The sequence below is a fragment of the Neolamprologus brichardi genome, chromosome 18 (genome assembly GCF_056152115.1).
Source record: "Neolamprologus brichardi isolate AB-2024 chromosome 18, ASM5615211v1, whole genome shotgun sequence".
Taxonomy (NCBI): Eukaryota; Metazoa; Chordata; class Actinopteri; order Cichliformes; family Cichlidae; genus Neolamprologus; species Neolamprologus brichardi.
This window is the reverse complement of record NC_142121.1, coordinates 13597276-13614783: the sequence shown is the minus strand read 5'-3', so window position 1 is coordinate 13614783 and position 17508 is coordinate 13597276. Positions and strand designations below refer to the sequence as shown.

At 39.1% G+C, this 17508-nt stretch overlaps 1 protein-coding gene across 2 annotated transcripts in view; it reads right to left on the bottom strand.

Moving 5' to 3' along the window:
• Positions 1 to 2147: 2147 nt before the first annotated feature.
• The window catches only part of LOC102782250 (guanine nucleotide binding protein (G protein), alpha activating activity polypeptide, olfactory type), a 52623-nt gene continuing 37262 nt past the window's right edge, over positions 2148 to 17508 (bottom strand). For both annotated transcript variants that reach the window (XM_006792304.3, XM_006792305.3), the window contains exons 6-12: positions 8677 to 8731; positions 8469 to 8542; positions 6414 to 6472; positions 5798 to 5918; positions 5398 to 5528; positions 5235 to 5302; positions 2148 to 3527 (exon numbers count right to left, since the gene is read on the bottom strand). In XM_006792304.3, coding sequence (XP_006792367.1) covers positions 3381 to 3527; positions 5235 to 5302; positions 5398 to 5528; positions 5798 to 5918; positions 6414 to 6472; positions 8469 to 8542; positions 8677 to 8731 — 655 coding nt within the window. In that variant the 3' untranslated portion in view covers positions 2148 to 3380. The remainder of the gene's footprint in view (positions 3528 to 5234; positions 5303 to 5397; positions 5529 to 5797; positions 5919 to 6413; positions 6473 to 8468; positions 8543 to 8676; positions 8732 to 17508) is intronic.

Below are 17508 nucleotides of genomic sequence, written 5' to 3'. Positions count from 1 at the left end.
CGTCCAGTTCTATGCACTCCTAGCACACACAGCCAGCCATTATTAACTTTATTAGCTGAACCTGCCTTCTGTGAAGTTTGATCAACCAGAACTGTAAAATCAGGTAAAACTGTTTATCATGATCAACTCAAAGTTAAAAACAAAAAGATACCGAAAGTACCCAGCTTTGCTCTCCTCACAATAGTTTCAAATATTAGTAACAAAACAGCAAAAATAACAAATAAAGTAGTAATTAAATAACCCTTACATGCCTTTAGATGCATGAAAGAAATATGAAAAATGTAGGTATTAACAAATCCATAACAATTGGCATAAATTGATATTTAGGTTAATTTGCTTTTGTATTTATACTTTGAAACGCATGAAAAATACAGAAGAAAATACAGAAGTAAACAGATTTTGAAACGAATAACTAATGCGAGAAAGTAAAATATTGTTAAGGCGATGTAATTGTAAAAAACTAACAGAACCACATGAAAACACAATTATGCATAACTTATAACTATTATTTCTGATGCATTAATTTGCATATTTATCAATTCATTAATTATTGTCTATGGAATTAAAATTAACATGGCCGAAATGCATCAAATATAAATTAATTTGTAAAATGTAACGAGTAATATTTCTGCTTTATTTGCTTTTGTATTACAAATGATAACCTATAGAAAAACTATTTGTGGGTGAGGAAAATGAGAAATTATATTAAAAGTAATAAATTGGGTATAAAGTCAAAATTCAATGGGAAATTAGATAAAGTGGAAAAGTGACACACGTGTAAACATTTAAAGAATCAAATTAAAACTTACTTGATGCAGTATTAAATATTGACCATCATCATTTATACCATTTTAATGTTAGAGATTTATACCGAATATAATTTAAAAAGCAATATATTAAGTATTTATTAGTTTCACATTTTATAAATGCTCGCCCAATTTTTGGTGCATTTAATGGCATATTGATTTACTTAACCAATTATTTTTTGTTTTTGTTTGTTTTGGTAGTTTCGGTCTTCCATATTAATTTTTTTTTTTTTTTTTTTTTTTTTTTTTTTTTTTTTTAAATCACCAATGAATAAAGAAAATCCGGACACAACTGGACACCAAGATGGAAATAAAGCAAAGTCCTCTAATGTGCCTCTTTATTTAAAGAAAATAAAAATGTCATTTAATCATCCTCCCAGGCCAAACAAGGTTTTTGCACCTCCAGTCAGTTCACTCTCTGTTGGGGATAGACGTGTACTGTAGCAGAAGAAAAGGCTGATGCTGTTTGTACAAGGAGAAGAGCTCGTCTTGTTGGGTGCTGCTCACACATTCATAGTGCCTGTGCCATCGGGTATGGCTCCAAAGGACCAAAGAATTACTAATATTGCACGCTCTCATTTATTCATCTCCATTCTAAACATGCTTTCCTATGTGTGTATGTATACATATTTACCGTATACATACATAGGTATGTACACCTAGGCACACACATAATTAAACATGTATAATTGTACATATATATTTATATAGACCTATAAATTTACATGTACATACATTTATAAAATTTTATACACACATACACACTTGCTCTCCAACACTCTCACACGCACACGCACTCACACAATGCATCTGTGAGTCTATGTTTGTTTTATGTACACATGCGCACAGGCACGCACATCAGTACGGATCGCTCACGCACACGCACTTCATATCGAAAAAACGTTGGTTCCTATTAAAACAACACCAGGTTGCAATTTGGACACTTTCAATGGAATTCAAATGTTTGTTTAAAGCTGTGAAATTCAAAAAATATATATAATAAAAGGAGGGAAAACAAAACAAAAAAAAAACAGAACGAAAAAAAAAAAAAAGGCATGGCGCTGCAACATCTGGTCTTCACTGCAGGTAAGTGGTTAATTTGCATAATGTATACAGGTTTTTAGGATTTTTCCCCTATTTTTTATTTCTTACTAAACAGCATTTCCTTTTTTTTTCTTTTTTTTTTTATAAACCAGAAAAAACTAAACTCTACAGAGAAAGTCCCCTACCTGCAGTCTTTCGCTGCCGATAGAGTTTGACATCAAGCTGTACAGCGCAGTTGAAAACATACTTACATCTGAGCTCATTTACAGGTACAGCCATAATCAAGGCACAAAGATCTACAAGTAGATTTGTTTTTCTTTCAATTAAGTTGTACAAAATAATATTACATTTTACAGTCTGTACAGGATAATTCAACCTTGCACAGTGTACAAGTTAACAAAAACCCCCCCAAAAAACCAAAACCAAAAAAAAACAATACATTTTTTTTTCTCTCCCGTCCCACCCACCCTCCTCCCCATCAGTATCTCTAAGCTAAAAGGATGGTTTGTGTGGAAAAAGGAGGCAGGTCCGAGTCCGTGGAGGCAACAGGGCTAAGGTGCAGAGAGCTCAGTCCCTTTTCCTTCATTAAAATCCGTCTTCAAGTCGCCGTAATTTCTGCCCCCCTCCCATCTTTAATCTCTCGCTCCACACGTCTTCTCGGCTGCTCGGTCCGCCCTGCAGCTCGGCAAGCAGGGCGACAGGATAATAAATATTGTGATGCTACATTGTGTGTATGCTTCCTCTGGAAAAAAAAAAAACAAAAACAAAAAAACACAGACAACAACAAAAAACAAAAGTTATTAAGGAACCTGATGCAAAGTGCAGTTATCTCTTCATCCATTCGGTTCCCCCTCCGTCCAGTCGTCTTCAACGCGGGGAGAAGAAGGCGGTCAGAGAGGCTGAGGGCGGGGTGACAGGCCAAAAAAAAATATTACAAGAGGTGGTGAGGGGTCATGGCGGTTAAACACACACTCGTTCACATGGCATTCCTCCCTCTCTTCATTACACACACATACTGCCTCTGCACTGAGGTCCTCCAGGTGTGTTTTATGTGTCCTCGCCCACCAGTCCAAGTCCAAAGACAAAGCCAAAAAAAAGTGGACACAAGGGGGCAAAAAATAAAATAAAAGGAGGTAGCCCAAGGCTTAGTGGAATGACAAAAATCAAGGCATTCAAAAAGGAAGGATTAAAAGAAGAAGAAGAAGAAGAAGAAAAAAAAAAAAGAAGCGGCACACATCAACTTTGTTCCCCAGCTTTCCTTTTACATCTGTGAAATGGGGACGAAATCTCGGAGAGAGAAAACAAAAAGTAGTACAAAAAGCTAAGAAGTTAAAAAGAGGAAGAGGATTTGACACACTTCAGTAGTACTTCATAGTCCTCGACAGGAGGGGCGGTCGGGGTGGGTTTCTTCTGGGGATGTGGGGTGAAGAGTCAGGGAGGAGCAGGAGGAAAGGTTCGTCAAGGTTGCAGAATGGTGGAGAAAAAAAAAACAAAACAAAAATACAGAAGGCTGACGGAGTCGGTCTCCCATCACAAGAGTTCGTACTGCCGCAGGTGCATTCTCTGGATGATGTCCCGGCAGTCGTTGAACACCCGCCGGATATTCTCTGTGTCAACGGCGCAGGTGAAGTGGGGGTAGCAGTAGTGTCTGCCGTCGCCGCTCGCAGTGCTGATCCGCTGAGGAGGACACAGACACGACACGTCACATCCTCCACGCCACGAGCACACGTTTAGCCTCCCTGATGTTCCCTCAGTTTCTCAGATCTGCTGCTCTCGTTTCTTCCCTTCCCCATTATTTGATTTTTCTTTACAGCTAAAAGCTCTTACAGCACCATCCCCACCTAAAAATCACACTACTTCCTGCCTCTGCAGCTTAAACTGTGACTCATCTGAGCACTTCACTGTCATTTTACTCAAAATATCTGGATCACATCTGCTCTGAACACCACTGGGTTTGACTGACTTTAGTAGGCCTTTAACCATTCTTAATTTCACACATCAGTTTTCTTTTTGTTTGTAAATGTGATGATAAATAGTTTTATTTCATCTTTGAATAAAGCACACACCTTACTATATATTATTTAAATTATTCCATTCAGCTGAATCATTTAGCTTTTCCTGCTTCTTTCCTTGAATATTGCTCAGCATATTTAAGATTAATGTGCTAAAGCCAATGCTATCCTAAGTTTTCTGTGCACTTTCAGTACTTTGACACATAAAGGCCTCTCAACTTCTTATTTTTAGCGCCCTCTATGGGTTAGATATCACATCACAGGCATGAATAGATTGCCACAGTTTAATTCTGACTGATGTGTGTATCAGACGCTGATGAAAACACTCTGGGGGAAGGGGGTTCCCCTGACAATTTACACTTAAAATATTATTCTACTTGACGACAAAGTGGCTCAGTAGTTATGTGCAGTTACACTGTGCCGCGCTTGTTTCGTCTTCATTTTTGTAAAAAGTTTGCATCTGTAAAAATGACATCTTTCACCAATGTGCACCAAAAAAAAAGTTGTGATACAAGGAAGTCTGTAATTTGCATAATTCTTCCTAAAAGTGCACTACATTTGGAGTACGTGATTCCCGTCGCACATATTCCCAGGTATCTGTCCCAGGTAACAGGAATAACTATCATAACGCATTTATTTCTGGGAAATTCACAGCTTTCAAGCTCGCTGTCATTACTAGAAACTGAGGCAAGTAATTTTAGAGCAATCAGTCCCTAAATACAGCTTATATGACCGTAAGTGTGTCTAGCGTGTTAAACACTGGCCAGATAACCACATTAGACCCATATTTGTTCTACCCACTAAATAAGAATTAAACTGAAACGCTGGAGTCACTATTTTAATATGAAAGAAATGAATTCAGCCACAGAACAGCTCACATTCAAACACCAAGAACAGATTTAACCCTTCACTTCCTCAACTAAATGCTTCAAGTCATTGCTGCAGCATTAAGTCCTACTAATAAAGTTATAATCTGTATAATAATGTTATTTGTGTCTTAAAGATTATTTGTGACTACAGAGTGTATACAAAAAAGGCCATGCAAAAACAGCTTCGTTACAGCCATTAATAGTAAAAACAAATGCAACCGAATTTAATTTTTAACCCTACAGGATGTGTTTCGCGATCAGCGGCAGGACTCGTAGCAGCAGTAGTAGCTGCTGAAATCAGCGTTGCTCATCTGCGGACAACTTGTCCCCACGAGGTCGGCACCGCCAGAAAAGGTTCATCGGGTTCAAAGCAACATAACAGGCCCAGCTAGGATTACAGGTACGTGTGTAAAATACTAAGTTATGAATTAACAGGACAAGTGCATTCGTGGCTGGACACTGATTGGCTTCAGCTCACTTCAGACATACGCTGATACACTTACAAGAAACTCGTCTCGGATGAAGAACTTGGCTCTCGTCACTCTCGGGTCTTCACCGGGTTCAGGAGTTGCTAAAAAGAAATTTAACGTTAATACAGACCGATACGAGTAATTCAAAAGTCTGTCTGGACATAGACGAGCCAGGTGCACTGAGAAAGGAACAAACCTTCATTTGGTATGGTGTAGCGAGCATATTCAGGGAAGTAGTCTTCAATTTTGGATTTTCCAGCTAGTACTTTCTCAGCCAGCATGTCTTGCTTGTTCAGGAATAATATGACGGATATAGTGCGTAACCATCTGAAAAACAAACAAACAAAAGAAAAAAAACACCATTAAAGAAACTGCACAAGCTTCAACCTTCAGTCGTGGAAATTTTGGGATTTTCAAAGAAAGCTGACACCGAGTCATTTACACACATCACGATAAAGGTGAGAGAAGCAGGTTTTATTTACTTACATTTACTACTTTTTAAGCCTTATGTGGGCCTTCTCTCTCATTGCTAAAGGAAAGTGAGCATTTTCTAACATTTCGAGTTACAAAAAAAACCAAAACAATTAGGGACTCACCTGTTGTTCCAAATACTGCGGAAGAGGTCCAGAGCTTCCCGTAGCCTGTTGGTGTTATTGTCTTCCCTTATTACCATGTTGTAGCTGCTGCTGGCCACCACGAAGATGATCGCAGTGACGTCTGGAAGAAAACGAGGAGATAGATTTTGACGTCACTGGTCTTAAGGAGTATATTCAAGTAGTGCCAAATCACCTTTATTTATATGGCATTCGAAACTACGGGAGTGGACACAAAGTGCTTTCCAGTTAAGGGAAATGTATTAACATTCAAGGTTTAAAAACACACAATAGCGCAGTGAGAAGGAAAGCAAAATTTATAGTAATATGCAAACCAAAACCAGGAGAAAATTTAAAAATAGAAACAACTGACTAAAAGAGCACTTTGTGTCAAGGAAAACAAAAAACAAGACAGCTCAGATTTGACTATAAACAAGTCAAAAGACTAGGCTCTTCAATACCAATTTAAGATTTGGACTGGTCCTTATGCAACTGACGGGATGCTGGAGCTGAGAGAAAATGCCTTAAGACGGGCAGGATGTAATGGGAGGAGAATGAGCTGCAGGTCGAGGATGTACAGTGTGGCTATTTGAAGGAAAACAAGGAGGAAAAGTCTCACCGTTAAAGCACTGAATCCATTTTCTCCTTTCATCTCTCTGGCCCCCAACATCAAACATGCTGTGGAAGAGACAGTAATGGGTCAGATACTCGCTGCTGCCCTCTTCTGATCAAAGAGCTCATATCACTAAGGACTGGGGGGCATCAGCTACATACTGTACGGCACTGACACACCAGTTTTGTTTCACAGATTGTCCTGATAAGGACTCAAAATAAAATTAAAAATCCTCACAAAAGACGTGTTTCTGTCTTGTATTACATGTGCTTCTGGTTTGCAAAAAGAGATCCTTGACACTTATGGAACGGCTGTGGACGCATAAATAATCCATTAATTAATAAATGTTACGAAGGGCGAAATTATTTGTAATATCTGTGTGTCCCTAGCTGGATGTTTGGGAGTCATCAAAGCTGAATAATGACAAACGCACACCCAAAGGGAAGTCATGACCCAGACCTTTTTTAAGCAGTCGTTTAGGATGATATAATGTGATACAAAGGCCCGTTTCAGATGGTAGAATAAGACTGTTGTGTCTGCGACTGCGGAAATGGGTCACCTCATCTGACATCATCAAAGCTGTTACAAAACATTTACTCTAACCTTTATCGGCCGCTCTAATAACTGTAACCAACAGTAAATAACTTGCAACAGGCTCAGAAATCACACTGGTCGACCGCAGGGGAATCATTTTGCATTTTAGCCACCTCTATGACGTGCATTTCTACCTCATCTTCCAGCTGCTAAGCAGGTTGTGGGCTCAGGGTTTTGTTCAAAGGAACAAACTTATGACATTTGAGGCTCTTAACACGAGGCCAGAGTAAATATAGCAATAACACCCAAGAGGGCAGTGATCCAACAAGGAGGCACAGTCCAATGCTTTTAAAAAAAGAAAATTACTGGAAATCCGGAAAACACCTAGACGGGCTCATTTTCACAATTCTGTGAAGTTCGGAAAAGTTGCTGCATAAAAGGCAATATTAGATAAACCAATTTTAGAAGGAATACGGGGCTCGTGATTATTTTGTTCATAGGGGTGTAAATAATGGAATGAGCTGGAAACACAATGATAATACTGATCCTTCCCATAAGTACTTTATAATGACGTCTCATCAAAAACCAACAAACAACAAACGAAGAGGAATGTGGCAATGAAAACTGAGACCTTCTGGTATTTATATGCACACGTCCGGGTTTCCAGGTCTGTGTTACAAAACCAGACCAATATCCAGAGCCGGCAGAACACATTTTCAGTAGCGCCACTTTAATTCCTCTGATTACAGCTGCCATAATCTATGATAATATAGCATCATCTACTAGTAGATTTATATTTTATATTAATAATTTATTAATAATTCCCCCCCTCTCCCGAACCCCCACCCAAAAAAAACAAAAAAAACAAACAAACAAACAAAAAAAACAGCTTTCCTTCACATTTAAACCAACTAATGTGAAAATACTACTGGCAACTGCTGATCCACTTCCCAGCCTACTTTTTAACGGGCCATCGGATGGTTATGTTGAATCGTGGTGTGCTGTTCAGTTAGTTCGGTAGGATGTGGCTATAGTTACTTAGCTGATGAAACATTTCTGGAAAACTGCACTGTTTACACAACTAGTTTGGGCATGCTTCATGTTTTTCTGCCTAAAATCAGACTTTTTTCTTCTTATATACAAAACATTTTGCCCCTCCCAAAAAAGTTTGGCTCTTCACCCAAAGGAAAACTTACCAGGAAAAAAGAAATAAATAAAACCTTTCCTTTTTCCATTGACTCACAGATAAAATGCATTTTGTTTATCAAAAAGACAAAAATCTAGAAACACAGATTTTTGGATCAGCTTTGTGCAGTCAACCCCAAAGGTCCCATTTTAACCCTGTTCCCAACTATTTTATTTAATTTCCATGTCAAATTGGACTTCTTCTTTTTCAAAGTAGCCTTATTAACTCCTGGTTACACAAGCTGCTAACAGGGTTTACATAAGTTGGCAAACAATAAATGGGGACAAACATGTCTTCAATGTGTGTGTTTATGTCCTTGTTAAAGTTAAGCAGAGACTTACTGAAAGTTCACTTTATCTACTTGGAACCTCGTCTCGAAAATCCCTGAAGTTAACACTCGGCAGCGTAGCAGGTCCTACACGTAGTGAACACAAAGAAACAAACATGCAGTTCAGGGAAAGGAGGGGGGAAAAAGAAAGAAAAACAACAGGCAGGGTTTTGCTGGTGATTTATACATTTAATACCGAGTACACTGGCAGGAGAACTGACCTGGTCTGTTGGCGTGTAGTCGCTCTGTCTTACAGAATCAATTCTGTCCAGGAAACTGCAAAGGAGGGAACAGAAGAGTAGTTAAACTTTGTTTGTCTTCCAACCATTTTGTACGTGCTGCGGAAAGAGTCATCAACATACAAAATGTAAAGTCACTAAACTGTAAAACTATAAAATAATTGACCATTGTTTTCATAAATACTCAGTCTTCATTGAACTAACCCAAAAATATAACTCCAGATCTGATCAGCTGGAAACTACAAATGCCACATAATGCATTTTGCTATATCTGTGCAGTACATTAAAATATTTACATACTACACTGAATGCTGCAGGAAACTGCTGCCATGTCTGACTCCTGTTTTAGGCCTGCTAGGCCGGTGTTAAGGCAGCTGTATGCCACAAGAGGGCAGGCCTGCTCAGTCTGGGCTATTTTGGTCTGTCTCTAGCCAGAGTGATTACATAAGGCGGTTACTGTGGAGGTTAGACAGCTTGCTGTTGCCATCTCTTCACTACTGAGAGAGCATGTGCAGCGGTAGCAGTAGCAGCTGGGCCTCTCTGCAGCACAGCAGGCAGGATGAGGACACCGAGGCTGGGGACACATGGTCACGCAGGCCCCTGGATCATCTGGATCACATCATGAAAAGACTCCAGCAAGGCCGGTCCAAGGGCCATGATACATTTAAAATACACCACGGGTATTTGAAAAGACAAGGCGCAATGCTATTAAGAATGAGTCCACGAGCCAAATGTATAGATCCGCTGTTAATATTTGAACATTTATTCTCTTTAGCACGGATTCACTGATATCTAGCTTGCTGTTGTTAACAGCTTTACTATTAAGCAACACTGAATGACAGGGTAAGAAATTAACCAACTACGGGGCCCAAAGCAAAAATGCTTGCTACAATACAAATGTGCTTACTGCACAAAATTCATATGTTACTCGCAAAAAAAAAGCTATAAACTGCGCTCTCTCACACACTCTCTAAAAGACAGTTTATATGATTTAATGATTATTTACTTTCCTAAAGTAAAGTGACAACAATTTAAAAAGTTTTTTTTTCCTCTTGTCTTTGTGAAAAATAAAAACCAAAAAAAGCAAAACATTGAAGATGTGAAAAATTAGCGGTCTTTGTAATTCAATTTCAATTTACTTTTATTTATGTAGCGCCAAATCAATACAACAATCGCCTAAAGGCACTTGTATGGTAACGTAAAGATCCAACAATATTAGAGAGGAAAAACACCAGCAATCAGATGACGCCCTGTGAGCACACTCTTGGAGACAGTGTAAAGGAAAAACTCCCTTGTAACAGGAAGAAACCTCCGGCAGAACCAGGTTCAGGGAGGGGCAGCAAACTATAATATTTCTATTATTATTTTGGAGGACTATGGGTTAAACAATTTAAACAACTGAAAATGTCATTTTCCCAAAAAGCATATACATTATTCCATCACCTGATTGATTACTCCATCAGGAAGAGAACATCTGAATCTCCATCACCCTGCTTTATTTCAAATTAAATCCAAAGTGCTCCAGGTCACAGCCATGCCATATGGCAGACACATTTTATAGAGAGAATGGTACAAAGTGTCTGTCAGAGCAGAGGGGATAAAAGTGTGTACATCTTACAAAGTTTCCTCATCTACATCTGAAGCTGGTGAGTGATTCTAGTAAGTAGGACACAGATGTGGACCAAACAGGCTCCCCCTCACATCCTTCATTTTCTACCCAAACGCTCGCCAGCTTCACATTATCACAAGACAGCCAACACGGCTGCGGTGCACAGGAAACCCAAAGCGTCAGAAGATCCGCGTTCAAGTTTAGAGTTTTCGTAGTCAGTTCATTTCCACTTCAGCCCTACAAGTAGCACACCTAACACACCCAATGAGAATTAAATAACCGAGAATGAATGCTCTATTATGAACCATTAGATAACAGAGACGCTGCTCATGTGCTCCGACAACAATGTTTTCATCACACCAACTGTTTCTGCCCACAAAAAAGGAGAAGTAAGGCTATTTTTGAAAGAGCACTCCACTTTCTCACAGTAAATTCATATACATGAACAGTAAATACGCTTGCGGGATGATTACGTTTAACATATGCAGTACGGAGAAAAGGAAGGTCACATCTGAAATTAACTCTAGCAGTTCACTTGGAAACCAAAGACGCCATCATTATTTAGAAAATAAATAAATAAAAATGCTGTCCAAAATCAGCCGGTTATACATCGCATTTGACGTCCAAAATACATGTATGTAATGTAATTTCTTTTCGTGCCGTTTTAATTATGCAATATTTAAGTAAGTAACAGATGAAGTGCTCAGGACACATTACCATAGCCTGAGTTGTAATCTAAAAATTGTCCTTTTATTATTTTACTACCCTTCCTCTCCATTGGATCAACACTCTAATCCAGCATGTAAAATTCCCACAATTCTTTAATGTCTTTGATTTACAACCTGACCTTTGAAGGTTAACGCGAATACACGTTTTAGACATTCAATTCAGCCTGAAAATCATCTTTACAGACCTGACACATACACCGGAGACGTTTATGGACGTGGTTTGCTTTGTAACGAAACGTCACAATCCGTGTGGGATTTTCTATCTTACACTACATCTTGTATGGTTACGTGTCTCCCTGCATCTACCATCTCTTTGTCTATAATTCTATTATGTGTATAATGTTAGTGGTTTGAGTCCTGAATAAACAAAACTGGCCAGCGTTTCCCAGGAAAGGAAAAAAAAACAAGTAAACAATAAAATCCACATCATCTTGTGTTCAGTTTGAAGAGTTTGTGAAGACAAGTAAGACTAGTGCTTTTGTTTATTTTGTTATATGGTTTAGGCAGGAAGCTGAAAATAACCTAAGGTAAGAGTCTCTTTTGGTTATGATTATTTTTAGCAGCTCTTGCTGCCTTTAGCCGTCCTATTTTTATTTTCCGCTTAGCTATATTATTTCTGTAGACTTCAACTCAGTAAAAGATGATAATTTTCCCCAAACCCATTTTCAAGTGGTTGTTAATGTTTCCCTTCCCCTGGGGAGCTGGGGTCGTAGCAATGAGAATTTAATTTTAAGTTATTTCTGATGAGTATAGAGGTCAATGATGCACATAGGCAATTACAGACAAATGGGCAGCAAAACACACACAAAAAACCCCAACCAGACTCTGTAAACAATGTGGGCTTCTGAAAATGTTTCATCAGGTAGGAAGCCAATTCAGCGTGAACATTTCATGAGATCAGGTCTCAGACTCACACTTTTCTTAGTGGTTAGTCTGCTGCATTAATTGTTTCCTCTATGAAATGTCAGAATATGTGATGGATCAAAGTCCTAGAACCTGAGATGATGTAACAAAGATTTGTGATAAAAAAAAAAAAATAATAATCTCAAAATATTCAAACTAGCTGATAAAAAGTATGAAGCTGACTTGCATCGAGGTTTTTTTGCTTTATTTTTTAACTGTGATTAATGTTACAAGTTGTGAATTGTGAATTTAAAGGCTCTCATCAATTCCTCTTCAATATTTCTTACATTTTAAGCTCCTTCAAAAGCATCATTCAAACATGCTTTATCATCTGAAACCAGAATACTCATGTTTTCCATAAGTCTGTAAGTACCTATCACTTATCATTTATTCAATATTTTAAACACTTTCACCTGTCAACTATAAATTATCCAATTCACACATTCAGAAATACTCAATTACCAAAATAACGGCAGGTTAGTGATCAAGAAAATAATCAAGTTCACTTTGAGTACAATAACAGACAAAACATGATTTTAGATAAACACTAAAAGATGTGACGGATAAATAAAAGTAAAATAAGCGCAGAGAGAGAGAAAACACGAATCTGTGGTTTAGAGCACAGCGTTTACTTTTTGTCCTGGCTCTGAAGTCATACAACATGAAGCACACCCATCATATTACACAATTAATTATATTATTTACCAATTAGCGCTTCTCTGGAGACGAGAAACACAACCAGTAAACCCCACTGCACTGCACTGTTATTTGAGACGGCGCAGTATATGTTAAAGTGTCACACACAGACACGCAAAAATACAGGCAAAGCCTTTTAAAATTCTCCAGCTTTTTTGCCCCATCGCTGCAACAATGTGAGAGTATTTTTAGTCAGCCTTCCTTGCAGAAACCCAGCTAGGTTATAATTACTGAGTGCTTTGTGACTGCCATGTGACAGAAGTACTATTGGTAGAGCACTGGAGATCCAAATATAGTCTCTGTACCAAGCAAGAGGCTAGAAAAAGAAAAAGAAAGAGAAAAAAACAAGAGTACTGGATCCAGGAAAAAAGGCCGAAAAAGATAACATTGATCATCAAGTGGCCGACCAGATAATGCCTTATCAAAAGGTTTCAGTGCAGTTTACAGTGACTACAGCTGTTCTGGTTGAGAGCTACAAATAGACGGGTTTAAGATCCAGAGAAATCTGTGGTTTGTGCTCCGTTTCTTCAGTTTCCTCCGAGAACTGCTCAACGCTGGCGTCGGAGATCTTTGTGTGATGTGGTCGTTTTGTCATATTTGTGGCTTTGGAGGGATAGCAGGCCGCCATTTTGCCACTTTGTTTTTAGCATGTGTACAATATATACACAGAAAACTATGCTTGGTATTTATGAATTAGTTTTATGACTTTAAAATTTGTTCACAACCATCAAACCACATTAAATGAGATGTAATTTCTCATTTGTTTTTAGCCTGGCACAGTAGCGCTCTTATAAAGAAGGCTTTTTACTGTTTCATGACAGTTTGTTCTCTGTATATATATTTAAAGTTAAAAAGAAAAAATACCAACAATCTGCTCTCTAACAGTCCCCCTCTTATTCTTTTTGTGTTGGGCTGGTGCTGTGGGCCAGCCTGTGTGCTATGTATAAACTTTGTTGTGGGCAGAATCGTATGGATTGACATAAGAAATATACTACACAGCAAGCTCAATATAGTCAGACCCCACCAATGAGAGGCATCGTAACAATTTTTAGTCTTCTTTACCGTTTTTGTTTACTTTCTAAAGCGAGGATGTAACAATTCCCAAAACTCGACTTAAACCACGGCACAAACAACATCGTCACACGTCCCTGCTTGAGATGAGCGTTCACAGTGCTATCTTCAGGTTAAAAAAAGCCCCTTTATGGCGCTAAATGGCTAAGCCGTTCATTTCACTTAGCACTGCACCCCCTCTAGTTCTTCTGTGCCATTTGCCTAGTCTTTCCATGAAACACATACACAAGCATTATTGCACATACGCAGGCTGAGCTTCACTCAAGCACTCCGATATGTTGAGGGACAGTTAATGCAAAGTGCCCCGGGCAACATGTTGCTGCCCACTGAGCAGAAAAGGGTGCAGGGGGAAGATTTTCATGGTGGGTATGTTTCCACCAGGAGCTCAGGGTCACTGGCAACCCAGCTCCACAGCACCTTCTTCGGGTACACGTTTGCCTTGCAACAGGCACAACAAGGAAACAACCAAAATAAACCAGATATCTGGAGGAGACGACCAAAATAGAACAGATCACTTTTAAATTTGTGCTAAAATCTAATTATGTGCATGAAAAAAAAAGCACATGTCCAAAGCAAAACAAAATTGAAGACATCAAAAGACACAGGAATAAATACTGGGGAAAAAAAATCCCCTCCAACACACTGGAAACCTTCATACCGACCCACAGCAACCCAGACTCATGTGCTCATTTGATAATTGGGTTGACTTTTTACAAATAGCGGACCATCTTTAATTAGCAGTTCAGAGGATCCGATCAATAGTTTCCATATTTTGAGCGCTCGGGCCAGTATAATGGACTCTCACTTTAGTCTCCAACTGGCTGGTGACAGCGCCTGAAAACACACTGCTGGACACAACAGACCCACTGCACTGTTTCTAACTGGTAACCCTCCATTTAAATGTTTTCTGTTTGAACTGTGCGTATTTTTATCTGTAATGTGCATTTAATTCAGTTTTGTATTGTGTACAAGTTGTATAGATCCAAGTCCCCAAATATTTTTCTGAATAAATGTGAAAGGCAGTTTTTCTTAAGCTGGGCTTAATTTGATCAAGCTTCAATACGTTTGTTGCTTAGAAAGTGGCTGAAAATAACAGAAGTCTGTGAATTTTACAGTTAAGTAAGAGAACACAAATTGAATTATATGCAGACTAGTTGTGGTCACCACGTACAATTTAGTCTGTTTTGAGCAACAACAACAACAACAACAACAACAAAAAAAACACATGCTTTCATACATTAAAACTAGGCAAAACTTGGCCCTTAACATGAGTCGTCAGCATCTTTTTTCATTGCATTGATTTCCAAGAGCATTATGGGTAATTAAGCCCTTTGAAAACAACAATTTGCATGCAAAGTACAAACTGTCTTTGCATTTACTGCTTTAAAATCAAATATTCAAACCTCTTTTCACAGTTCAGTATTTCCCACTTTAACTGTGTTTAAATGGATTACCACTTTCTCTGAGGACTTTCCCACTTCTGTTAACAACTCAGGCTATAAAATGTCAGAAGATGATTCCAATTTCCAACAGCCAAAGATAACAGATTCAGGTGTCTACTTTTTCTCAAGCTAGCAGTGCTGGGGTTTTTCCTGCTTTGAGGAATTTTTGGTGTGCCCCCTGAAGAGCTTTTTTCCAGAGCCAAAGGAAAACCACCAGAATTTACTTTAGCATAATAGCCATGTTTATGAAATGGTTAGAAATAACAGGAAAATGCATAAACTTGTGTCAAATAACGCAACAGACTTTTTGCAAAAACATAATGCCATGAATTTACAAAAATTTCATTTTAAAAAAAGCAGCGTATTGTGTTATTGTTGCTGAAAACACTTTAGTAATGCAGATTTCTTTTTAAAAAATGACCAAAGAGTTGATTATATTTATATCAGCAGACTAATGTTTTCAGCTGTACTTGTACTCATTTCAAAAAGTCTAACCTAAACTAGTATCTACACACCAACTGTAAACTTAAAGAAGAACTTCCACTCCACGCTTCATCTGTCTTCTCTTACAAAACACGCCCAGTATCCTAACAAAACTGGCAGCGCTGCACAGCTCATCACATAACACGGCCTGTCCGATGTATTGAGCTGGTACAGCACGCAGGGCCACGTGCGGTGGGACACAGCGAAGGTGGAGCTGTGCAGGATCCCGGTCACCTGCTGGAAAGATCCAAGCCCGGGGTTCAGCTCATCCATCCAAACAGGAACACTGTGCAGTTTGGGAGATGGATCTGAAACTAGACAAATCCATCAACGGCTCAGTGGGTACTTCCTAAATATAGGAGCAAGAACGGAGACACTCCTGAAAGTCAAACCAAATCTTGTGTAAACAAAAGAGCCTGCTTTATCTCAAGGCCTCCATTTCGCCTTCCAGGCCGGCATCAAGTCATGGTTTTGAAAGGTGTTGTATAAAAATGTAAAATAGCCTGTAATGCCCTTTTGTCTCTGCTTAGTGTCTGTGTGGACCATTACATTACCTCTGTTTAAAATAGTCTCAGCCTCTGAATTTGAGCTACAGTGGGAACATTGGGAGTGAACTGTGTCCCATGTGGAGCTCCCAAATACAGTTCTCACTGTGCCATTGACTTATGGGTTTCTCTAAATAATATTGAAGCCCGACATCGATGCGCTGTCAGTAAGCTACTGAATGAGTCTGTGCCAGAAATAGAAAACCTAGTAAAAATAGTCTAAATCAACATTATCGAGCAGGTTTCAAATCTCTTGCCTGTAAACAACAGCAACCTCTATGTCAAATTAGTTGTTCCGCTTGGAAGTCAACCAGTGACCCAGTGAAAATGAGCTTTTCCTCTTTTCCCCTAATCAAAAGTCAATAACCAATGACTAATATTAGACAGGGGCGTCTACAGTATCAGTGCAGATTGCATAAGCCTGAACTAAGCTCTACAGGCCTGAACAACCTGGTGATAGGAAATAATCCATAATGACAGAGGATGAAAGAAAACTCTGCAATAAACAGAGCTAATATCCTTTTTCCTTTCTTACTATTTAAAGATGAATTCAGCCTGAACTTCAGTGCGTATGATGTTTGTGTAGTTTGCAAACAGGCCTCCGGGTGGCATCCCTTCTTTCGCGCTGCATGCAGCCTCTCTTCCACACTGACCCTGCCTGGTTTTAGCAGCTGGGTTCCCATGGCAACCCCAGACAGTCCATACCACTCCTCTCTCTCCCTCTCTTCCTAAGCCAGGCTGCACTTGTATCCTTCCATTCCCAGACGCGCTCATACATCAACACACAGCAGAACCGTGGCCTGCGCTGGCTTCCTATTACTGTATTTGTGTCACTGTATACTGCATCTGTATGTTTGGTGGGAGGCCACCGCAAGCTCACGGCTTAGATTATTTTCCAAATCCACCTTCTCATGCTCACGAGTAAAATACAACCACAAGTTCTGGATGAATGGTCAAATCTGCTTACAGAGTGAAGTGACCAGGAAGTATCTGCGTGGCAGCCTTAATAAGAGCTGGATCGAATTCTCTAGATACTCAGGGAAGGTCCTTCAATGCTTCATTTATTTCCCGCTTTAGGAGAGGATACACTGGAGCATCCTTTATGAAAGGAAAGAAGATAATGCTATCCCATAATTCATAGCAACCCACTTCGCAACCGTCATTAGAAACAAACGATCAACATAGCTGACAAGAGACACAGATCATGTAAATGTTAACAGTGTGTTTTCCATTTCATGTCATAACCTGCTGATGTGTTTTGTGAATGATGGATATTATACTGCAGCAATAAAATGTGGTTATCAGGATTTTGCGCTGTGTGCAGGCCGTAGATTTAA